Genomic DNA, 24,636 nt, shown 5'->3' with positions numbered 1-24,636 from the left:
TGACCTAAACTTTATGATGCAGAAGCCATTAATCTCAAAGAAAATTGCAGCCCAGGCCCTACTCATTGTGACAAATAATCTCTTCTCCTGCCCTTTCCAGGCTTCCCCCAGTCCACACAGATTTTGGGAAGCAAAGTAAATGACAAGACTGTTCACAAACCCACATCTTCAAACCTCAGAGTGACAGATTTAAAGGAAACCTTACTCCTCTCCCCGGTACAAAAGCATGTGAACTCCCTCCCCAGCTTATAGCTGGAAAACCCGAAGCTGCCAGGCTCCCCGCCTGGCGACTCCCCCGCCCAGAGCCCCTCTCTACCGACTGGCTTCTTGCCCTCGTGGGAATTCAGTTCTTGTTGCTCCAAAATGGGGGAATCCATGTGCTTCGTAGCATTGATGAGATAATTCAGTGAGGTTGTGCGCAGGGCTCAGGTCATAGTACGTGCTCAGTCAGTGCTGGCTGAAACAACAGTAATCTGGCCATCAGCCTGTTATTTCTGACCATTAACTCTCTGTGGACAGGTGCTCATTTCTTGGTCCCATGGGTGCCTTTGTGTCTCACTCCTTCCGTGAAGGGTGCCCTCCCCACACCTGCCTCCTGCTGTTGCTGGCAGCTCGCCTCAGCCCCGAGGCATCACAGGGAAGCTCTCCTCCTCGGGTCGTACCCCTAAGAGGCAGCAGCCCCTCGAGGGCCAGCCACGCGGAGCCTCAGTGGGCCGCCAGCTGCCTCTCCAAGTGGCGCGGCGCCCACGGCGAGGGAGCAGCTGTCTCTTCCAGCTGTCTAATTGCTCAGCAGATCCACTTGAGCACCAGTTTAACAAATCTTACTCCTCACCCCAAGACATCTTTTCCGTGATCTGCCTGCCAGCTCAGGATCGGAGTCGGGGAGGAGTGTGCCGTTGGGTGGGAGGAGTGTTCAGGCCCAGATGGAGAAGCTGGTGGTGTTTGGGTCTCTGGGTCATCTCTGTGGGCCCGGCGATCCCAAAGGACTGGTTACTTTTGCTCACTCAGCAGAAGTCCTCTAACCCCCTACCACGTGCCAGGCAGGTCTCGAGATGAGAGAGAAAAAGATGGAGAGACACAGTCATCTGGGCCATAACCCCCTGGTAACTGGGCACTCGCCTGCATGTAGTCATTCATTCGTCGTCCATTCATTCATTCGTTATTTTAATAAATACTAAGTGCCTGTCGTGGGCTGGACACCCTTCTGGGCATCTGGGCAAACAGAGCAGGTGAAGATTCCTGCCCTTGTGGAGTTATGTTCCAGCTAGGGGGAGGTGGATGACAGTCACCAAGTGTGATATGTAATGTGTGGCTGGTTGGAAGGTGACGGTAGCTGTGGAAGAAGGGTAAGAACAGAGCAGGCTGAGGGGCTCAGGAGCGTGGGAGGTGATGGCTTCCCACGCGTGAGGGTGGGCTTCACTGAGAAGGTGATGTGTGAGCACAGACTTGAAGGGGGGGAGGAGTGGCCATCAGGCAGGAGAATGTTCCAGGCAGAGGGGATGGCCCCGTGACAGCCTGGGGAGGGAGTGTGCGCGGCGTGTCTCAGGACCATCAAGCAGGCGGTGAGGGGGAGAGTAGGAGCAGGTGAAGTCACAGAAGCTTCCAGCAGGTCAGATCCTGCAGGGCCCTGTGAACTGCTGTGAGGAGGTTATGTTTTCTCTGTGTGAAATGAGAAGCCCCTGCAGGATTTTGAGAGAGATTGACTTAACGTTTTCAAGCACTGCTTTGGCTGCTGTCTGGAAACTATAGTGTAGGGTGCAGGGGTGGAAGCTGTGGGCTAGGTTGAGTTTGGCTTTGGGCAGAGCAGGCTTTGTCGGGGCGGGGGTGGGGGGAGGGCGATCAGGATTTCCGGTGTGGATGCGCTGGGTCTGAAATATGTGGACAACTGGAGGGAGACAGGCAGAGTTTAGAGGAGGTGCTGGGGCTACTACAGACTTGGAAGGTGTGGACATATCAAGGTATTTAAAGCCCTGAGACAGGAAGAGCTCCCCGAGAGGGCACGTGTTAGATGGACCAGGACTGAGCCCCAGGACCTCCCACAGGAGGAGGTTGCAGGAGAGGAGGAGGCACCAGCAAAGGAGATGGAGAGGGAGTGCCTGGGGAGGAAGCAGGGCAGCCAAGGGAGCGTGGGGGCCCGGAAGCCAGACGGAGAGCCTGCTTGAAGGAGAGGTGAGCAGCTGTGCCAGGTGCTGCTGGTGGCCAAACAAAACGGGGACAGGTGACCTTTGGGACCATCTAGTGGTGAGCATTTAGGGTGACATCTACAAGAGCAGATTGGTAGACTGGTGGGGTGATTGGAGAGCGCTGAAGACAGGATAGGAGAAGAGGAGTTGGGAACAGCAGGTGTAGACAGCTCTTTCCAGGAGGCTGGCTGCAAATGAGAGCGAGGAAACGTGGCAGTGAATGGCAGGGATGTACAGTGAGACTCTTTTTTTAAAGAGAGGACCATCAACATTCATTCAACAGTTGTTTATGAAGCACCTGCTGTGTGCCGGGTACTGTGCTCCTGTCTGACTTACCTAGGTTCTGAGTATGTGGGACTTAAAGTCTGCCAGGGATAATGGTGGGAGAGGCAGGTGTGACTGCTGACCTCCCCACTTAGCTCCAGATGTGCATCTTTTTGGTGACAGGCCCCCATCCAGGAGCCCTCCCCACAAGCATCGCCTCCTTAGAACAGAAGACACTTCTCTCACCCGGGAAGTTCCAGGGGGTTTAGGAGCTTTGTGTCAGGAAGCAGGTCAAAGACCTGTATATATTTCTTATTATTTAACAATTTCTGTCTCTACCTTATTAGCTTAGAGGAAGAAATACTTTCCATCTGCACATATCTCGCGGGACTAGTGAAGGTGTGGGAGTTGGTTCCCGAATTTGATGTCTCCTCAGTCAGAGGTGCCAAGTGTGGAAAGAGTGGTTATTTTTTATCTAATATACAATCAGACACCCTCAAGGACTTCCAGCCTCCCTTGGGAAATTTCCTGGAATCTCAGTAGGAGGAGGAACTCTGTCTTGTGTCATTAGCTGACTGTAATAGTCAAGTGCAAAGAGACATTCTACCAGCAGACAAGAGACATCCCATCAGCGCAGAGGCAGAGAGGTGGATTCAGCCCTCTGGCTTGGAATGTTCCAGTTCCTTCCCCAGGTTCCTCCTCCCCTCTCTCTTCTGTCCTCTGCTTCCTCCAGACTCTTTCTTGCTTTGGGTTCTTAGACATAACTAAGGTTTTCTGGGAAGTTGTCAGAACTGCAGAACATCTCTGTGAGCTTTTCAAAATGGCCTCTGGTTTGTTGTTGATTACCATGTTGTTCCAAATACGTCAAGGTCTCTTTCTCACCTGGGAAAGACACACTCAGCTTCCAGGCGTCAGATCGCAGAGTGCTCAGTGGACCAGGCCGCTGTGTCCTTCAGCCCCATCTTTGGCAGGAGGCAGCATGGTCTCGCTGGCTGGTGTAGGACCCTCCCTCTTTCTGCCCACCCCTGCAGCTCTGTCAAGCCCTAATTATGCTGGGAATGGGGAGTGCTGAGGGTGTGTCTGCCTTCCCTCCCCCCGCAGGGGAGCATTGAGGAGTGGGATTGGGGCCAGCCCTGGAAGAGAAGAAACCTTGGATGTGATTGTTCTCCCATCTCCTAGTCTCTGTCTGTAAGACATTTTCTCATTGCCTTAACGCTCTGGTTCTCACACTTAGCGTGTGCATTGAAATCACCCTGGAATTTATTAAAAATGCAGATTCCTGGCCCTTCCCTCAGACCCATTGAATTAATTTCTGGGAGTGGGGGCCCAGGAACCTGCCTTTGAACAACTTCCTACTCGCATCCCATCCCTCTCCAAGCGATTCTGATGAGGGTGGCCTACAGTTCAACCTTAGAGCCGCGCCAGCCTAGTGGACCCCTCTACCGGGGTCCCCAGCACACCCGCGAGCCCCGTGCCCCGAGCCCCCACGTCAGCAGCCTCCTGCCCCGGCCCCGCGCATGAGGCCCTCCGACCTTTGCTCCTCTCCACGAGTCTCCGCTTCTCGTCGTCTTCTCTTCTGTCCCCTTAGGAGGCAGCTGCCACGTCGGGACTTCTCCTGGGCTTCTCTGTGACCCCTTTTTCCTTTGCATTGTGACCTGAATTCATGAGGTGTGAGCTTTCAGCATGATTTCTTTCTAAACCTATCTTTTCTCACCCCTTGAAACATTAGACTTCCCTGTGACCTTGAGTGTCAGGGATGATGATTTTTCTTTTCCTGCCTGTGTTCTGGGCGTCCCTTGACACTGTTCTCTTGCGGGTCCCTGGAGCAGAAACAGTTTTAGAATTTTCAGCATTAATTGTGTGAGCTTTTTTTTTTCTTAACCCCTCCTCCTGATGAAATCCTCTTCCTTGCCTTCTGCAGTGAGGCTTTCCTTGGCTGGCTTTGTCAGTCGGGCTTCCGATGGGTGAGCGTCCTCAAGGTACTTGCTGGTGTTCCCTGTGGGCAGAGTAAACCGCCCCACGGAGCCCAGCCTGTGGCCCCCACGGTGCGGGCTGTCCCTGCCCTGCAGCCTGCCAGGCCCCGGGGGACCTGAGATCCTGCCCTGGTGCATTTCGGCCTCTTGCTGTCTGTCTGCACACTTTCTCCAGCCCCACGTGACTTTGTCATGCTGCCCCTGGGTCTTAAGGTTTAAACAATGAATATTCGAACCAAAATTGACCAGAAAGTCTTCTGCTTGATTCCATCAGTGAGGGTGTTGAGGCCCATGGAAGTGAGGTCATTGTGCAGGGTCACAGGACACTCTGTGGGAATCTGGGGGTTGGGGAGAATTCGTCAGCTCTCAAAATTTAAAGTGCACACCCCTCGACCCAGCAGCTGCATTTTGAGGAATTCATTGCGAAGAAAGCTTTACACGCGTGAGCAAGAAGATGGGTATGAGACTGCGGATGTGGCATTATTTGAATCGGGATCAATAAAAGATGGGTGAAATGTAGATCATGGCTCCTTCCAGACATGCAGCGGCGGTAAAGAATGAGGCTGGTCTGTCTGTGCCATGGGGTGCAGTTGTCAGCGCTGGCTGTGGAGGGAAAGGTAACTATGCCACGTGTGCCACTTACGGTTTACGAAGATCAAAACCTGCACGAGTACACCAGTGTGTGTATCTGTATATATAAATACACAGGAAACTCTACAGCCTGGAAGAATAATCCTGTGACAATAATGGGAGCAGTGGGATTTGGGGGGAAGGAGGGTGAGCCTTGGTAAAGGATGCCCTGGACCTTCTATGCTCTGTACTTAGGTATTTCAATTTTTTGTTGAGATATTATTTGTATATCATATGATTCGCCTGTTTTAAGTGCACAATTCAGTGTTTTTTAAAGTGTATTCACGAAGTTGTGCAGCCATCACTGCTTTATCGCTCCGTTTTCATCGCACTGAAAAGAAACCCTGTACCTGTTAGCAGTCAGTCCCCAGCCCCTTTTCCCCAGCCTACGGCAACTAAGAAATTACTTTCTGTTTCTATTGATTTCCCTCTTCCGGCATTTCATATAAATGGAATAACACTATATGTGGCCTTTTGCATCTGGGTTCTTTTACTTAGTATAACGTTTTCAAGATTCATCCACGTGTGGCATCTGTCAGCACTTCGTTCTTTAAAAAAATTAAAACATTTTTTAATTGTGGTAAAATACATATAACATATAATTGACCATCTGTTTTGAAATGTACAGTTCGGTGGTATTAAGCACATTCATACTGCTGTGCACCCATCACCACCATCCATCTCCAGAGCTCTTTCCATCTTACAAAACTGAAACTCTTCCGTTAAACAGTAACTCCGCATTCCTCCCTCCCCTCAGCCCCGGGCAACCACCATTCTCCTTTCTGTCTCTATGAATTTGACTAATCTAGGTACTTCATATAAGTGGATTCATACGGTGTTTGCCCTTTTGTGACGGGCTTACTTCACATAGCATAATGTCCTCAAGGTTCCTCCATGTTGTAGCATGGGTCAGAATTTCCTGTCCTTTGAAGGCCAAATGACTATTCACTGTATGTACAGACCACATTGTGTTTATTCATTCAGCCCTGGACACTAGGGCTGCTTCCTTCCACCTTTTGAACATTTGGAGACAAGTTTTTTTGTATATTTTCAGTTCTCTTGGGTTGAATTTTTTTAAACTACAAACTTGTGCTGATGTATTGCTTTTGAATTTGTAATGAAATGGGGAAGAGAAAATAAGTCACATCCACGATTTCAAGGTTTCCTGCGTTTTTTTTTTCTGGGACGTGGCGCCACATGGGAAAAAACCCCAACATCCTGGAGAAGAACAAACAAACCCAAGTTGTCTGAGGCTGGCTCAGGCTCTGCCTCTGGAATCCTGACTCCTGTGTGTCTGTGCCAGGCCAGAGCTCCCACGCTGGAGCTCCTGGGCAGAGGTTGTAGCATCGTGGTTCAGATAGCAGCCTCAGAATGCAAAGGCGGATGCTATGTGCCAGTGCACGTGAGGTGCTTACTGTAGTGCCAGTGCCTGGGAAGCATCCAATAAGTATTAACTGTCGTTATTATTGTCTTCTCCTCTTGGCCAGTCGCCCAATTCCTGAAGAGTTACACAGGCCAAGTGAGAGAGTGAGTGGGTACACACCTTGGCGAGAGTGCAAACTGTCTAGAAATGTAATGGCTTATCTATGACTTGTCGGCTGGGTTGGATTTATACCCTGTTAATGGCCCAGTGGTATGGTGTATGTACAACAGGGGCATGAAAATATTAAAATGGATTATTTTTCCTGCAGTGAACATGTGTTACTTTTATAATTTGAGAAAATAAACTTGTGAAAGGAACAAAGAGAAAACATAACCACAAGTTCCGAGAACCATGCTAAACGAGCCTCGTCAGCTGGACGGCATCTGCAGTAAGAGTGGCAGATCTCTGCTGACTGATTTTCTTGGTACGTTGATACATTCAGACTCAAAGAGGTGTCTGTCAGCCCGGAATTATCGAGAATCTGATTTATGCCTCATTGGATTCTGGATGTTTTGTGGGTTCAGAGAAACAGGATGGAGCCTTTGCCTTTTAGGAGCTTCTAGTCTGGGTAGACGGTCAAGGTCACCATCTCACGTTCTGTTAATTACCTGACAGCTCCCACCACCATCGCCATGTATGCAGCACGTTTTCTGCACCAGGCCTCTGCTAGCCGCTTCATCTCTTTTCTCTGGGAATCCTCCATTGTTGCCCTGCAGGATGGGTGTGATTATCCCCTCTTTACCAAGCAGGAGACTGGGCTCAGGGCAGCTGAGGACCTTGCAGAAAGGGGCCCAGCTGGCATTCGAACCCAGGTCAAGCTCTGTGCCTTTTGCACTGTTGTGTCCTTCTCATTCTGTTGACACATTTCCTTTTTTTTTAAACTGCACCACATTTGCCTGTGGGATGGTGCAGAGTCCTAGGGACCGAGGCAGTTCAGAGAAATCTTCCACGTGGGCTTTTGAAATTCCAAGAGCCTCTTCTTAAGGGCAGGTTGTACAGTGATTTCCTAAGGAAGGTTTAATGCCCGTAAACCCAGGGCTTACAGATGAACAATTCCTGCCTCTGATAAATGTGGCATTGCTGCTGTAAGAATGAATTGCAGAAGTCACACGTGCTTGTTGTTCCGAATAAAATGATTCAAAGCTTTAGAATGAAAACACTGATTGTTATCTACTGCTCTCCACACCCAGGTGACCGGGGTTAATAGTTCGGGTTGGCCCTGTGTCCTTGCTCAGACGACCAGGTAGACGTCCAGCTCGTGCCTTTCCTCCTACCTCCCTCCCCTCTCCCTCCCACCCAAATGGAACCACGTTACACACATTTCTGCTACTAGTGGAATTCTTGAACCTAGATATATCTGTTTTGGAATGAACAGTTTTGTAAACAACATTTGAAGCCGTCCGTGTCATCTTGTCCTGTTGCTGACAAGCTGACCCTCGTGGGTCTGTAGAGTGTGGTCAGGTCCAGAGTTCTGTTCAGCAAACACTTTTGCACCACTTAGATCACGGCAAGAAATCGCTCCGTCTGGCATGCCCAGCTGCTTGTTTTATTCCAGCAACAGAGTGGTTTTCACTCTCAAACTGCTTTTCACTTAGGGGGAGAAAGACATCTCTCAAGTTTCCATCAGAGCCTCTGCTAGGCTGCATCACATGAGCAGGTGAAAATGTGGTTGGCGAAGGGTGTGATGACAGTTCTGGTTTTATGCACCAGCCATTCCCAGCTGTCCCTGTGCATGTGTTATATATTTAGATGATCCCTTGGAAGAGAGATGTGGCATCTACACAGGCGAGCAGATTTCTCTGGAAGGGCCTAGAGGAGATGGAAACTTCTAATGAAAAGACTTTCTGATTTGAAAAAGAAGGCAGGCTCTCACTTTATATTTGCTTTTAAAAAATTGTCATATCTTTAGTGCTTGGAGCGAGAATATAAAGTAGCTTGTATTCTTTTGTTTAATCCTCACAAGAGGTATTATTATCCCCTTTTACAGATGAGGAAACTGAGGCTCAGAGACTTGAAGTCATGTGCCTACGATCTCACTCTGCTTAGTGACAGAGCTAAGATTTGAATCCAGGGATGTACTTGTGTCTCTGTCCACACTTCTGTATTTCTGATCATGTATATAATTCTTTGTCTGTTAGAAAAACAGTATCCCTCTCGATCCCATGGTTCCCGGTCCTGTTCTTGAGGGATACAGACGAGCGTGCACCCCTTGGATAGATGTTGTTGGTGTGAATGTCACGTGTTAAGACATTGTTGGGTAACATTTTCTTAGCTTGGCTATCACGTGTCCCCTGATTTTAACCAGAGAATCATCTATCTGTGAGGTGACGGGGTGTATATCAAGTTTTTGGAGAATCAGGTTTCAGCTTTCTGGGGAGTTTGAAATTTATAGTTACCTGTGAGCAGGCAACCAAAAATGTGAGCATGTGTGTGTGTGTGTGTGTGTGTGTGTTTGACGCATGTAGGGAAGTAGGTTTCCTCTGAGGTTTCAGCCTGTGACCTGGGAAGTCTGTCACAGGTGGAAATTGGTGACACAGTGGCCAGTAGGCTCAAGAGGTAGGGAGGCAGTGTGGTGAGTTGGGGAGAGCATGGGGCTTTGAAGTCAGGCAGACTGGGGTTTGTAGTACAGTGTTGTAAAAGAACCCACACCTCCGTTTCCTCATCGTTGCAGTGGAGATACCACACAGTGGTATTTCGAGCCGGATATGAAATGATATAAATCATCGGCTCATCGGGCTCCGTAAACAGTAGCTTTTCCCCTTTATTGCTGCCTGTAGATGTTCTGTCTGTGCTGCAGCCTGAGACCATAGCAGGGAGGTGGAAACTTTTCCGGCTCCAGTTGGGAGCGGCCATTCCTTTTCCATGCCACGATCTCTTGTCTGTTCACCACCTTCTTCCCCAAGTACTATCGCCTGGCTTCTCATGGGAAACTCTAGGTTGAATCAAGATTTCTCAGTTTGGGGGGACTCCCTTCCCCAAGGTCGAAATTAGCTGGCTAGCAGCCAAAGTTCATTGGTTGCCCCATCCCTAAAAAGCCTGGACATGTTCAGCGATAGCTCAGAAAGCCCTGGCAGAAGCTCTTCTGAGAGACGCCGGAAACTTGCTGCCCTGGTGACACCTGGTTCTGTGACGCTGGAGCCGTGCGGGGCTGGTGGCAGTGTTGGGTTCCCTCTGTCTGCTATGTAACCTTGGGGCAGGGAGAGAAACCCCTCAACCTCTCCTTAGCGTTTGGGCCTCATGAATGCCTGCTGGACAAAGGTCTGAACCAGAGTGTGAACGAGTCTCCCTTAGTTACTCAGCTGCTGACGGGGCTGGGGCGGGAGCATGCTGTGGGGGAAGGAACACGGGCTTGTGTTTCGTCCTGAACCTCCCCTTTGGTACCTGTCTGACCTTGGGCTAGCCCCTTAACGCCTTGGAAACTCATTTTCCTGGGTTAATAACGTCTACCGTGCAGGTTTATTGTGAGAACAATACATGATATAATAATGTGCTAGCAGCGTGCCTGGCGAGGCAGAAGCCGGTAGAAGGATGACCCCAGCAGTAGCATCATCTGTACTCCTGGCTGCACACGGTGCTGAGTGCTTCGCCTGCATGGTGGTGTTTCATCCTGTGGTTCTTTGCGGTTGGGGCTGTTACTGTGACTATTTTGCAACAGGAGGAAACTCAGCTTTCAAAGGTGGGGTGGTCTCACCTAATTCTATGGTTCTTATCCGGATGCTCTTGTCTCCTAATTTTGTGTCTCCAACCCTGACCTCTCCCCTAAACTCTAGACTCATGTGCTACTGCATTTTTGATATTACCTCTTAGACATGCTTGTATCAAACCTAGCTTGTCTGAAAACCAAACTCCTGGCGGTCACTCGCCCTGCTCTTTCCCCAGTCTCCCCGGCTCAGTCAGATGATGGTTCCATTCTGCAGGTTCTGGAGGCCAGAAATCTTGGTGTTACATTGACTCCTGTCTTCACCCAACCCCACATCAAATCTGACTTTTCTTTCTCGACCTCTTCTGCTCCTTGTCACACCCGTTGCTGTCACCATGGTCCAGGCCAGCATCACCACCCCCTGCCTGGACCACTGCCGTAGCGCCCTAACCAGCTCTGTGCCCTGGATTCTCTCGGAAGAAGATGCTGCTACAAAGTTAGGAGCACGGGAGGTGCCCTGGGGGATAATGCCTCTGAAATAGAAATGGGACAGGCAGCACCGGGCCGGGAGAGCCTCCGGTTTGGATGCAGATTTAACAGAGTTTTGCCCACCCACCTTGTTGGGGAGCTCTGTGCAAAGACTGCTCATTAGAGGGGTCCCACATTGCCCCGAGGTACCTCTCTGTGCTCAGCCACCGGCTAGGGCTGCCCTGAAGGAGTAGCGCATCTGGAAGGGACTGCAGCTGGTGGTTGTCAGCTCACTTCACTCCTTGCTGCTGGTAGAGCAGTGAGTTCTCCCGTGAAGGGAGACCTGAGCTGGGTACATCCCCAGCCACTACACCTCCTCTCCCAGCTTCCACAGTTGCCCCTTCATAGAGCCAGTAGAAGGATCTTTAAAAAAAATAGGTCTGATCATACCACCTTGTGTTCGGTCTTCCTGTTTTGCTCAGAATAAAATACTATAGCCTGCAAACCCCTGCCATCTCCTCTGTGGTCTCATTTCCTGTCGATCTCTTCCTCATGCATTATCCTTAAGGCACACTGGCCTTCCTACTGTTCCTGGAACACATTAGGCCTGTGCCTACCTCAGGGCCTTTGCACTTGCCATTCTCAGGAATGCTCTCCCCCCCACCAGGGCTTTGCATGGCTCACTCCCCCACTTTATTCTGGTCTATGCTCAGATGGTACCTCCATGGTGAGGCCTTTCCTTATACTTTATATATTTAGTATTTCTCCACCACCATGCTTTAACCCTCCCAAAGCACGTCTTACAGCCTGACATATTAAAGAGTTATTTTCTGACTCCTCCCACTAGAGTGTAAGCTTCATACTGGCATTCCCCACCGCCCCCCTCCCCGCCCCCATACATCCCTGTATTAAGTATCTAGTGTCTAGTGCCTGGCATGTAATGAATCTTAAGTAGCCAGTTGTTGAGTGAAAGGATGAAACACTTGCCCAAGGTCACTCACTGGTGAGTGGTGGGGCCAGACTTTGCACCTGGTATCTGATTGCAGAGCTCACGCTGCCTCATTCGCTGTGCTCTCCCCCTGCCTCAGCGAGTGCTTGGAGGACGGTAGATGCTGTTATTATTGAAGACTGTTTCCTTTGCTGGAACAAGTGTGGGTACCTGCTGTTTTGTAAGGATCACTGTCACCTTACCCAGGAGGAACTGTTCTCCTTTGGAACCTGCACGTGTCCCAGATTCCCATCACACCCCACCCAGCCCCCTGTTATAGGACCCGGCACACCTCCTTTTGTGCATTAGAATGTTCAAGGGAACCATCTCTGAGTTTTAAATTGTTCTTTATCCTCTTTCACCACCAGCATCGCATACTGTTTGCATCCGGGTCAGGCTAAGCTTGTTCAAATTGAAAGCAGAACAGTAACCTTATCATACTGTTTGCCATGCTGCTTTCCATGGTATCTGAAGTTTTGCTTAAAATAATTGAGGCAAAACCCCCCATGTGTTCTCTGGTGCTTTGACTGCCAGTGAGACCAGCATAGCGTCTGCTTATTTCAGGTGACTTATCACAGACACCTCGGCAGGCAGCAAGGAGGTGAAAAACTGTGTCGTGTTCCCTAAGTTTAAATGACCTGCTAGTGGTGCTAACAAACCCACAGCTTTTCTGGAACATGACAGATAGTTCTGATTTACAGTCAGTGTCTTTGTGCTTCTATCAAACACAGTTTCAGTGTCTATCTGGATTTAAAGAGAGAAGGCTTATTATTTTTGCCAAATTTTTTCCACTTGGAGTCTAACTTCGATAATTATACCATCAAGGAAATAGCAGAGAAAACTGCTGACTACTCAGATTATGTGCAAGGGAACAAGGTGTAGATGTTCCTGTGAATAATGTGGCTATTCGCTAGGTTGCTTGGGTTATGGGGCATCCTGTGCTAGACAGATAATGTAGATAGCTTCACCTTTGGCACAAGCCTCAGCTGGCCAGACTGAGTTCTACATGGAGGCTCCAAAGTGCTGTGTAAGATGAAGCAATATCATTGCTTTATTTATATGAGAACCCATTGTGTATGGATGTAGCTTTCAAATTTCGTTTAGCAAATTAAATACAGCCCTTACCCTGTTTTGCTTTTGGACCTGTGTTTATGTTTTGGTCTTTTCAACACAGTCCCCTCCCCGCCCATCCTCCCGGGATAGGTTCCAAGAGCCCAGGGGATGCCTGAAACTGCCCATAGTACCACATCCCCTATATGCTGTTTTTTTCCTGTACTAATGGGCAGGTCGTATATACAGCATTGGATACTCTGCCCAAAGAGGTGAGTCACGTCCTGCACAGGACAGAGCAGGGTAGTGCAAGGTCTCACCATGCTACTGAGAATGGTGCATGATTTGAAACTTACAAATTATTTATTTCTGGAATTTTCCATTTAATATTTTTTGGACCACGGTTGACCACAGGTAACTGAAACCGGGGGGAAGTAAACTTGTAGATAAGGTGGGGGGTGACTACTATACAGCTTAAGTTTCTTATCCACAGTTGAAATATCTAACCATGTGGGTGAAAGTTTCTTTCTGTCCTGTTGGGGACCAGCAGCTGCCCTCTTCGTGCAGTGCTTGAGCAGGGCAGAAGGTCAAGTTCTGAACACTGTCAAAGTAACTCAAAATATGGACCGAGATTGTTAATGAAAAAATTTTAGGTTTACGATGGCATAGTCTTGTACTCTGGAATTCAGAGTGAGCTATTTTGGAAACGAATAGCGTTTCCTCCTGGGCTGTTAAGTTGTCTGTCTCTCTGTTCCAAGACTAATGGATCACTCTCAGGAAATAGGTATCTTAAAAGAACAACAACAGACTTGAAGTGTGATCAGTCACAAATGTTTGTATCGGTTGTTCAGATTTGACTTGCAGAATTCAATCACAGTTGATCCTCTCCAAGTTGATTGGTTTACTGGAGGATGTGCAGAGTGTGTGAAATGGGCTGTAAGCTGCCATTTTTGGCTCTCATGACTTGGCGTTACTCACACTTTTATTATGCTGTCTTCCTTGAACGCCTGAATGTTCTCTTGCTCCTGAAGCAGATGAAATCTTCTTGACTTGAAAATACACAAATCAGATGGTGGTGCTTGTACAAACTTCAGCTAAAGGGACAACTAACTTCTGGTGCCTCGCCACAGCTCACCTTGCCAGTAGAGAGGCGGGGAGTGTCTAGCCGATGAGATGGCTCCGCTCACTTTCCTAATATTAATCTATAAGCTATAGAGATACATCTTTATCCGTTCATATGTTGATGGACACTTAGGTTGCTTCCATATCTTGACAATTGTAAATAATGCTCCTATTTGTATCTTTTCAAATTAGTGTTTTCATTTTCTTCAGGTATATACCCAGTAATGGAATTGCTGGATCATATGGTAGTTCTATTTTTAATTTTTTTGAGGAACCTCCATACTGTTTTTCACAGCGGCTGCAGCAATATATATTCTTGCCGACATTTGTTATTTGTGGTGTCTTGATGATAGCCATTTTGATAGGTGTGAGGTGATGCTGCATTGTGGTTTTGATTTGCATTTCAGTGATGATTAGGAACGTTGAACATCTTTTTGTGTACCTGTTTGCCATCTGTATATCTCTTTTTGAAAAATGTCTATTCAGGTCTTCTGACCATTTTAAAGTTGGGTTGTTGTTGTTTGGTATTGAGTTGTATGAGCTGTTTATATATTTTGGATATATATCCAAATATATATATATATATCCAAAGCCCCCTTTTGGTTATATTATTTGCAAATATTTTCTCCTATTCAGTAGGTTGTCTTTTTTGCTGTTGTTTATGGTTTCCTTTGCTGTGCAAAAGCTTTTAAGTTTAATTAGGTCCCATTTGCTTATCTTTGCTTTTGTTTCCTTTGCCTTAGGAGACGGATCGAAAAAAAATACCACTACAATTTATGTCAAGCAGTGTTCTGCCTATGTTTTCTTTTAGGAGTTTTATAGTTTCTGGTCTTACATTTAGTTCTTTAACTCATTTTGAATTTATTTTTGTGTATGGTGTGAGAAATGTTCTGATTTCATTCTTTTACATGTATCTGTCCAGTTTTCCCAGTACCAGTAATTGAAAAGACTGTCTTTTCCCCATTATATATTCTTGCCTCCTTTGTTGTAGATTAATTGACCAAAAGTGTGTGGGTTTATTTCTGGGCTCTCTCTTCTCCTCCATTGATCTATATGCTTGTTTTTATGCCAGTACTATACTGTTTTGATTGCTGTAGCTTTGTAGTCTTGTCTGAAATCAAGGAGTGTGATGCCTCCAGCTCTGTTCTTTCTCCAGATTGTTTTGGTTAAATGGGGTCTTTTGTATTTCCATACAAATTTTAGAAGTATTCGAGTTCTGTGAAGAATGCCATTGGTATTTTGATAGGGATTGCATTGAATCTGTAGATTGCCTTGGGTATTATGGTCATTTTAACAATACTAATTTTTTCAATCCATGAACACAGTGTATCTTTCTGTCTGTTTGTGTTGTCTTCAGTTTCTTTCATCAGTGTCTTAAAGTTTTCTGAGTACAGGTCTTTTACCTCCTTGGTTAGATTTATTCCTAGGTATTTTATTCTTTTTGATGAGATGGTAAATGGGATTGTTTTTTAAATTTGTCTTTCTTTATAGTTCATTATTAATGTAGAGAAATGCAACAGATTTCTGAATATTATTTTTATATCCTGTAACTTTACTGAATTCATTAATGTGCTCTAGTCGTTTTTTTTTGGTGGTATCTTCAGGATTTGCTATGTATAGTATCATGTCATCAGCAAACAGTGCCGGTTTTACTTCTTCCTTTCCAATTTAGACTCCTTTTATTTCTTGTCTGATTGCCGTGGCTAGGACTTCCAACACTGTGCTGAATAAAAGTGGTGAGAGTGGGCATCTTTATCTTATTCCTGATCTTAGAGGAAATGCTTTCAGCCTTTCAGCTTTTTATTTAAAAATTAAAAAAAAATTATTTCACCAAATGAAATTGAGTTTAGTTTTTTAAAAAATTGAGCTTTTGTACATAGCCTTGTGGTAAAAGACCTGATACTCTAGCAACCATCTTTCCCCATTTCCCACTCCTCACAAGCAACTGCTTCAGACTTTTTAACTGATTGTTTTAGTAGTTATCTTCATATCTCTGAAAAATGTGTGTCTATTGCCATTTGTTGATTTTTTAGTTGTTTATTGATTTCTCACGGTGGAAGATGAAGGGTAGCATTCTCTGATCCTCCACGCCCTTGAACTGTGTACACACACAGACAGACATATACACGCACACACCCTCCAGCTGTCATATAGTCTAGCACAGTCATGTGCTCATTTTGGTTAGATCCATGATCCACGATTACATTATTATGACTCTGAAAATACTCTCTACAGTTGAGCCATGAGATACATGATTAGTATTTTTGGACAACTTGTAAATTTCTTTGAAGTTAATATTTATCTGTTTTTTGTTTTTTAAATTTTATTGGTATTCTGCATACCTATCACTAATTCAACTTCAGAATTTCCCTCAGTTATATAAATCTCAGTGTTTTCAAACACTTGAGTCATCAGTGGCATCCTGAGGCAGTCTGTCCTGGGGTCCTCTGACCTGTAGCTGGAAGAAGCCTGACTACTCTGTGGGCCTGTACTCTCCAATTCACTCCTCCTTTATTGAGATATAATTCATATATTATACAGTTCACCCCTTTAAAGTGCACAGTTCAGTGGTTTTGGTATATTCACAAGGTTGTACAACCATCATTTTCTGTTTCCAGAACATTTTTTATCACCCCAGAAAGAAACCTGATACTCATTAGCAATCACTCCCCATCACTCCTTCCTCCCAGCCCTTGGAAATCAATACCACTCTGGACATTTCATGGAATCATGCAGTATGAGGCCTTTCACTTAACATCACGTGTGGCTTTTTTCACTTAACATCATGTTTTCAAGGTTCATCCATGTTGTGGCCTGTGTCAGTACTTCATTCCTTTTTAAAGCTGAATAGTAACCCGTTGTATGGGCATACCACACTTTGTTTATCCGTTTATCCATGATGGCCTGCAGGTTCTTCCCACTTTGGTTATCATTAAGAATTTTCTCAAACTCACTTTTGTGTTGGATCTCCTATATCTTGGCATCTCTGTCTTCCTCTTCCTGGATTTCTTCTCTTCTTTGGGTGGGAGGTAACATTTTTGAGAGGTTGCATGTCTGTGAATGCCTTTACCCGCTTCTCACATGGTTTGGCTTTGTAGATCATTCCAGGTTGGAAATAATTCCACTCAGGACATTGAAGATTCATTGTTTTCTAGCTTACAGTGATGCTGTTCAGAAATCCTATGCCATTTCTGATTTTTTTTGTCCTTTGTAAAACTTCTGCTTCCACTCCAGGAGTTTGTACCCTCTCCTCTTTGTCTCCTGTGTTGTGGAATTTCACTGTGAGCACGTGAGCATCGCTTCTCATCAGGCTTATCCTCAGTAGAGCTCTTCAGCTTCAACACTCATGGCTGGTGGTTCTGGGACATTTCTTGACTTGTATCTTTGACTTCCTCCTCTCTGAGTTATTTTTTCTTTCTTGAGCGCTTCTCATTTGGTAATTCTTGATTTCCTTTTTTGTTCTCCATTTTGTCATCCTCTGGCTCTATTCTCTAGAAATTTCTTTACCGTCTATCCCTTATACGTGGTATTCCATTTTTGCTGTCATAGTTTTGCTTTCCAAAGGGCTTTTATACATTCTGTGTGTTCTTTTCAAGTGTCTCCCTCTTCCCGTTTCTCAACTGCACCTTCTCCTCTCTCTCTGGGAGTATTACCGGTAGTTTGCTTTTGAAATGTTCTTCTCACTTAATAATTTTTCTTTCCTACATGTTGATTTCTCTATTTGTGTATTCTGGTCCCTGTCTTTCATCTTAGGTGCTTGCCTCAAATGTAAGGTGATTTCTGGCTGTCTTGTCAGATGTAGGAGTGGGGCACTAAAACACTGATGGAGGGGCTGTGCCATTTTCCCGGAAAACCCCCCACATTGAGCCCTTTCCTCTTTGGCTGGTAGATTCCTAGGAAATTACTTTCTGTTCCCTTGCTTAGAGGTATATGCCTGATGTCTGCTGCTCTGGGAGTGGGGAGGGAAGAAGAATGGCAAAACTTCAGAAGTTCAGTGTGTATTATTTTTACCTCTGTTTTTAGTAAGATACCCCTACCTTCAACTCAGGTGCAGCTACTGGGTTTTTTTGGGGTTTTTTTTAACCTTTTCTGGAGAATAAACCCCTAGTCTTCTGCTAGTTGCTTCTTAAGGCAGACTTTTATCCCTTCTTTGGACTTTTAGCTGGTGTTCACTTCCGCTTCTAGAAGTGTCTCGTGTTAGCAGTTTATGCAAGTTGTTCACTTTAATCAGATTGTGTTTTGCAGTTGCCCACTTGTAGCTGAGAATGAAATTTTCTCAGGTCTGTCAGGTTCCTCACCAGTTACCTACCTTCTTCTCAGCTTCTAACATTTTGTTGTGTTGTTTTCTCTCTCATTCTCTTTTTCTTTAAGGGTGGTGCCTTTAGAAGGAATTATTTTTAATTGGTATTTTAATGAGATTTTGAGAGGTTGTGAATGTAAATTAACATGTTCAATCTGTCAACTTAAACAGGTTGTTACTGGGTCACTCCTTGAAGTAGTGGCTGGAGCTATAGTCACTGCTGGGATGGAAACCACTTAGGGTTTTATTCCAGTATGTTCTGTGTCGTCACTCAGGGGCCTTGCTACCTCCGGGGCCCTGACCAGCCGTGGCCTGATGGAGGCTCCGTGAAGGGCTGAAGGTGGAGCCAGTGGTCAGTTCAGGCCCAGCAGCGAGTCCCATTGTTGCTCAGCTTTTCCCCGTGTTGACTTCTCCCTCAGTGCCTGACCAGAGCCCGTGTCTCTCGAATCCCAGTCGCTGGGGGGCTCACCTTAGCTTCCTGTTCTGCCTCACTGCCGTCTCATCACACTTGACGGGGCAGCCAGGAATCTCATCTCAGGACACACAGGCATCTACATCTGCATCCCTGATGCTTGTTTTCAGACGTGGGGTGAATCCATAGTCACACTACTGGGTCTTAACTGCTCGTGCAGGAGTTCTCCACTGCTCTCCTTCTACTTATCTTGGAATTATCTGGCTCTTTCCCAGTTTTTATCTTTTTACTCTTCTCTACAAAGTGAGCATATGTGGGTATATACCTGATAGTAGAAACAATGCCCATGGGCATCTACTTTGCTCTTTTTTTTTTTGAAGTATAGTTGATTTACAATGTTGTGTTAGCTTCAAGTGTACAGCAAAGTGATTCAGTTATACATATATATATATATTTTTCAGATTCTTTTCCATAATAGGTTATCACAGTTCCTTGTGCTATACAGTAGGTCCTTGTTGTTTACCTATTTTATATAAAGTAGTGTGTATCTGTTAAACCCAAATTCCCAATTTATCCTTCCCCTCCTTTCCCCTTTGGTAACCATAAATTGGTTTTCTTTGTCTGTGAGTCTATTTCTGTTTTGTAAATAAGTTCATTTGTATCACTTTTTAAGATTCCATACGTAAGTGATATCATATGGTATTTGTCTTTCTCTGTCTGATTTACTTTACTTAGTATGATAATGTCTAGGTCCATCCATGTTGCTGCAAATGGCATTATTTCATTCTTTTTTATGGCTGAGTAGTATTCCATTATGTATATGTACCACATCTTCTTTATCCATTCATCTGTCAGTGGACACTTAGGTTGCTTCCATGTTTTGGCTATTGTAAATCATGCTGCTATGAACATGGGGGTGCATGTATCTTTTCAAATTAAAGTTTTCTCCGGATATATGTAACTCGTGTTTTTGGCTCATACAGCTTAATATAAAAAAAACAAACAACCCAATCAAAAAATGGGCAGAAGACCTAAATAGACATTTCTCTGAAGAAGACATATAGATGGTCAACAGGCATGTGAAAAGATGCTCAATATCACTAATTATTAGAGAAATGCAAATCAAAACTACAATGAGGTATCACTTCACACCAGTCAAAATGGCCATCATTAAAAAGTCTACAAGCAATAAATGCTGGAGAGGGTGTGGAGAAAAGGGAACCCTCCTCCACCGTTGGTGGGAATGTAAATTGGTGCAGCCACTATGGAAAAGGGTATGGAGGTTCCTTAAAATACTGTGCTAATTCTTGTGCTGACCTGAAAGTCAGTATCTCATGAAGATGTCTTTGCATTGTCATTGTGCATTGGTTTTAGAGTTTTTCCAGAAGATTCCTTGGTTCTAAATATAATCTGAGCCCCATTACCATTTCACTTCAGGCTCTAGGCAGGCGCTATCTCCTGGAAAATTTTTTGTTGGAGAAAAAGAAATTTGACCAGTATAAAAGATGTAAGTGTAGGCTCTTATATTTGCCAAAACATTGTCTGTTTTCCCCTGAAATGGAAAGTAGCTATAGGATTGTTCCCCAGACTCCTGTGCATCTGTCTCTAGGACAGTTATTGCTGTTCTTAAATACAGCTTACCATTTGATTTATTGTACTTCTGTGAAAATGATGCAATGCTGAAGTAATTAGTAATTGTGATCTTTTTTTTCTCCTTTAACAAGAGCTTTCTCTCTGGAGAAGCCATTTGGAAAAGAAGATTTTTTTTTTTTTCAAATGGGAGAATTATTTTTGATTACTGTTACAATACTTATGGAATGTCTTTCTTTTCCTAAAGTTGTACCAAATCTTTGGAATGTCGATGGAGAAGTTACAGTTACGGACCAGAAGCCGGGAGAAGTTGCCGAGGAACTAGCCAGCTCCTATGAAAGGAAGCTCATTGAGGTAAGGGTGGCAGAGTCCGCGTTTACTCCCGACATCGGCTGCTTTGGAGATTGTCAGACAGAGGCCCAGCCTGTTAAACAGATGTCAGCAAAACAAGCAGTCACACACTCCGCCTCCCACAAACAAAACACAAAATGGTAAAACCATTGCAGTTGATAGAGAAAAGTAAGAAAGACGTGGTTCTTTGAAAAATATCATTTAATTAGAAACCTGTGGCAAGGAGATAAGAGAGAAAACGTGAAAAATAAGAAAACAGCTGTACCCTTGGGTTTGGAGAATATTCAAAACAGAAGAGAATATCACATACAACTTTGTGCTGAGAAATGGGGAAATAGGGATGAGATGGACTGTTTTCTAGGCTCGCATTCAGTATCAAAATTCATTGAAGATGAGGCAGGCTACCTGAAGGGACCAAAAAAATCTGTGGAAGAAAGTTATAAAAGTTAAGAAAGAACTGTATCCCAAGAAGGCAGCAAGCCTGGATGGTTCTATGGTGATTTTCAGGGCACCCTTCAAGGTGTATACAAAAAGCCCTTCACTATTTATATTTTCTTAGAGCATTTTTTATCTATATCTGTACCTTGGTTCAAGTGTGTATCACTCCAGTATAAAAAATCTGACAGAGATAGCAGAAACAAGAAAAGTATAGACTGGTAGCGTTTATGCATGGATACGTAACAATTCCAGAAAGGTATCGCTCTGTCAAATTCAGTCATATATTAAAGGAACAACATATATAAAAAGTTAAAATGTATTTAGGATTTCTAGGATGGTTTAACATTAGGAAATTCATCCATCAAGTCCACCCATTAATAAATCAAAGGAGAAAAACTGGATATTTATCTTGATAGGTACCAAAATGTCCATTTGGTAACACTCATCATCGACATCTGATAAAATATTCTCGGTACATGAAGAATAAAGGTCCTTTTTTGGTATGATCAGATGCTTTTGTCAGAAACCATTAATTATCACCATACTCAATGGTAAAGCTGGGAGAGTAGGTTTTTGATTAGGTAACTAATATATATACAGGCGTGTGTATGTGTCGTGGTGATCTAGTGGTGGTAGTATTTATTACAAGTCATGTCTGTTTGTGTACATACACACATAAAAGTATACACCTATACTTAGTACTTTCTAAATCTTCTATGGTGAGTAAGTTTTATTTTTGGAATCAGAAAAACACCTACAGTTGCCGTGGAGATGTGCCTGACCTGGGGTGGGCTTCAGGGGTAGGGCCTTTGAGGAGCAGCCCCTGAGCTCATTCTGGTTCAGGCTGCCATCCTTGTGGTCTGTTTCCTCTGTCTCTGAATGACCTCGAAAGAAGGGAGCTGACTTTAAAAGCAACTTGAGTTCTAACTCAGGTGAGCTCAAGGGAAAGCAAGCCAAGGTCTCAGCCAAACAGGCGACTGGGTGAGGAGTTAAAAACCGGGGTGGGAGGGCCTGGGCACGGGGGAGGTGGTCCCTGCAGCGTCTCTGCCCACCACTCTGCCCATCCGTGGACCTTCATTCAGAGGGATCACGAGACCAGAGTTGGCTGTGGCAGAAAGCCTGGGTGGAGAGGGGAGCGGGCCCCTTACCCTCAGAACTGTGACAATCCTAGTGGACTCCGGGTCTCTGGATGGCAGAGACTCTTTCATCACTGTATTCTCAGTGACTGTTGACAGGCGGTGAATTTAGCTAAATAGCCCTTGAGTGAAAGTCTTTGAAATTCTCCTGGGACAGGGGTGGCTCTGGTTTGCTGAATGAAGGAAGGGCTGCTGAGCTAGGAAGGGTGAAGGGTTCTTACCAGAGTGAAAGGGGGTTGGGAGCTTCTGTCCCTTCAGGAGAACCAGGGCAAGGTGTCCACTTGTAAGGATGTGGTCAGACCCGCACAGCTTAGAGACCAGTGCTCGTGTCTCTGGATTCCTTTGGGTGCCGGGCCTGGGGCAGTGATCTGGGGGATTGACATGCTCGTCAGAAACTCGGAGGGGCTTGGGAGGAAGGGACTGGCTGCTTGACCCACTGAGGAAACACTGTAGTTCATTCTTGGGCCGGCTGCTTGGTTGGTTGGTTGGTTGATTCAGTGTTGGTTGGGTGCCCTGTCAGCACCAACTTTTTTTTTTTTTTTTTGTGGTACACGGGCCTCTCACTGTTGTGGCCTCTCCCGTTGCGGAGCACAGGCTCCAGACGCGCAGGCTCAGCGGCCATGGCTCACGGGCCCAGCCGCTCTGTGGCATGTGGGATCTTCCCGGACCGGGGCACGAACCCGTGTCCCCTGCATCGGCAGGCAGACTCTCAACCACTGCGCCACCAGGGAAGCCCCCACCACCCATTTTGACCATGAGAAAGCCTCACCACCTCACTGCACTCCAGCTGCGATGTGCGGGGAAGATCCAGGTGTGATGTGAAGTTACTGTCGGATCCCCTTGCATCGTTGCTCTTGTTGCCTGCAAGAGAGGTAGGTGTTGAACTCCCACATCAGGGTAAAAGACTCTCTTGCCAGCCGTAAGCCTTCTTTCACGTCCTCCTGTGATCCTCTTACGCTGGGAGCAGTGGAGTCGATGGCTGTAGTCAGCAAGCTGGGAGAGAGGTGAGGTTGAAGCAGAGATGGTCCTCCAGTGGCATTTACGACGCCGCACTGATTTTTCATTCTGTTTTTGTTTGCAAAGTGAGATCCTGTCAGTGATCTCTCATCTCTGAATAACATTAGTGTTTCATTTCACCACGACTTTTGCCGAACCCTCTTTGTTGGCATTAATCAAACCCGTTCTTCGTGATGCTCGGCTGTCATTTTATTAATGGGTTGGTTTTTACCAAGAAAGAGTTGTGAACGTGTGTTGGAGTGGAGTAGTGAAAGGATGAGGGGGAAGAGTTGAGGCATTGCTCTTCCCATTTCGAAAGGGCAAAGGAAGAAAAATATATCACTTTAAATAATATGACTATTTAAAATACCCCAACAATTGAATAACTCTTCTGTGATTCATCCCAATGAAAAGGGAGTTCCTGAACCTTCTTTCTCTAGGTGTCTTTCAAAGCATTAAAACCATTCCACCTCCCTGCACACATACACAGCACGCTGCATGGACAGCTCAGAACCCAAAGCAACACCGTATGTAGTAGCTGGTGAGAATCAGGGGCCCAGGACAGGAAAGATTGTGCAAAGATTGTTCCTGACACCCTGTTGTGGTCAACTTTTGAAAACAAGAGGGAAAAGAGAATTCTGGCAGGTGTAGGTTAATCTGGCAGGGAAAGAACACTGCTATCAAAACACTCATTATGTAAGAGCCGCTGTAATACTAGCAGCTAGCCATCAGCGCATACTTTCAATTCTGGTTACTGTGCTAAGTCTTTACGTCGATGAACTCTTGCAATCCTCAGCAGGGTTCCTCGAGGGAAGGTACTGTTGACAGATGGGGTTTTGAGACGTGAAGTAGCTTGTCTAAGATTTCTCAGCTGGTAAGAAGCAGAACTGGGTCCGAATCCCTCAGGCCATCTAGCACCAGAACCCAAACCCATCGTCCTGCTGTGTTCTGGAAGGCCAGGCTCAGTGAGAAAAAGAGACACCTAAGAGAAGGGCCAGTCACTCGTCCCATTTGAGAGAATACGTGGAGGGAGGTGAGGGTTGCCAGCAGTAGCTGACAGAAACATGGCACGTCGGCCGTTTGGCATGGTGCTGGCGGGGCCTCGTCCCACACCCTCAGTTACTGCAGGAGGAGGGAACGCCTCCCATCCGTGCTCGGACCTACTCGATTCTGAAGCCGCTTGCAGTAGAATGCCAGGCTAGGACGTTATCTTTTTTTTTACTGTATGTTCATTGCCTCGTTCGGCTCCAGCATACAGTAGGAGCTCTGTAAGTATCGAAGGGGGTGACGGTCCGTCAAGTGGGTTCGGCTGTTCGGGGTCATGTTTAAAGAGTGATGGATGGACTTCTCTCCACTCTCAGGTGGAGAGTGGGTTGTGCAAGGCACCCCTGTAACTCAGCCTCCTGGCAGAAGGGACTCCGTATCTAATAAGAGGAAGCACGGCTCTTTGGGGGAGGCACACGTTTTCCTGGCCGTCAGTTTTAGGGGGAATTTGAGCTTGGAGAGTCTGGAGGGGATCTTGAGAGAAAGATGGGCGCTACCGTCTCATGTAGCACATATTTACTGACTACCTCCTAAGGGTCCAGCCTTCAACTTCCTTTCTCTACCCTCAGTGGCCTCCCCTACCCTGGGAGCAGTAGAGTTGATGATTCTAGGAGATGAGCCACGAGAG

The 24,636-nt window shown here is 45.9% G+C and overlaps 1 protein-coding gene across 1 annotated transcript in view; it reads left to right on the top strand.

The window, feature by feature from the left end:
- The window catches only part of SNX29 (sorting nexin 29), a 566,576-nt gene that overhangs the window by 260,570 nt on the left and 281,370 nt on the right, over nucleotides 1–24,636 (top strand). Inside the window, exon 15 of the mRNA XM_082671124.1 lies at nucleotides 20,291–20,397. Coding sequence (XP_082527250.1) covers nucleotides 20,291–20,397 — 107 coding nt within the window. The remainder of the gene's footprint in view (nucleotides 1–20,290; nucleotides 20,398–24,636) is intronic.

The sequence above is a fragment of the Grampus griseus genome (assembly GCF_964374135.1).
Source record: "Grampus griseus genome assembly, chromosome: 14".
Classification (NCBI taxonomy): Eukaryota; Metazoa; Chordata; class Mammalia; order Artiodactyla; family Delphinidae; genus Grampus; species Grampus griseus.
This window is presented reverse-complemented; position numbering and strand designations above follow the sequence as displayed.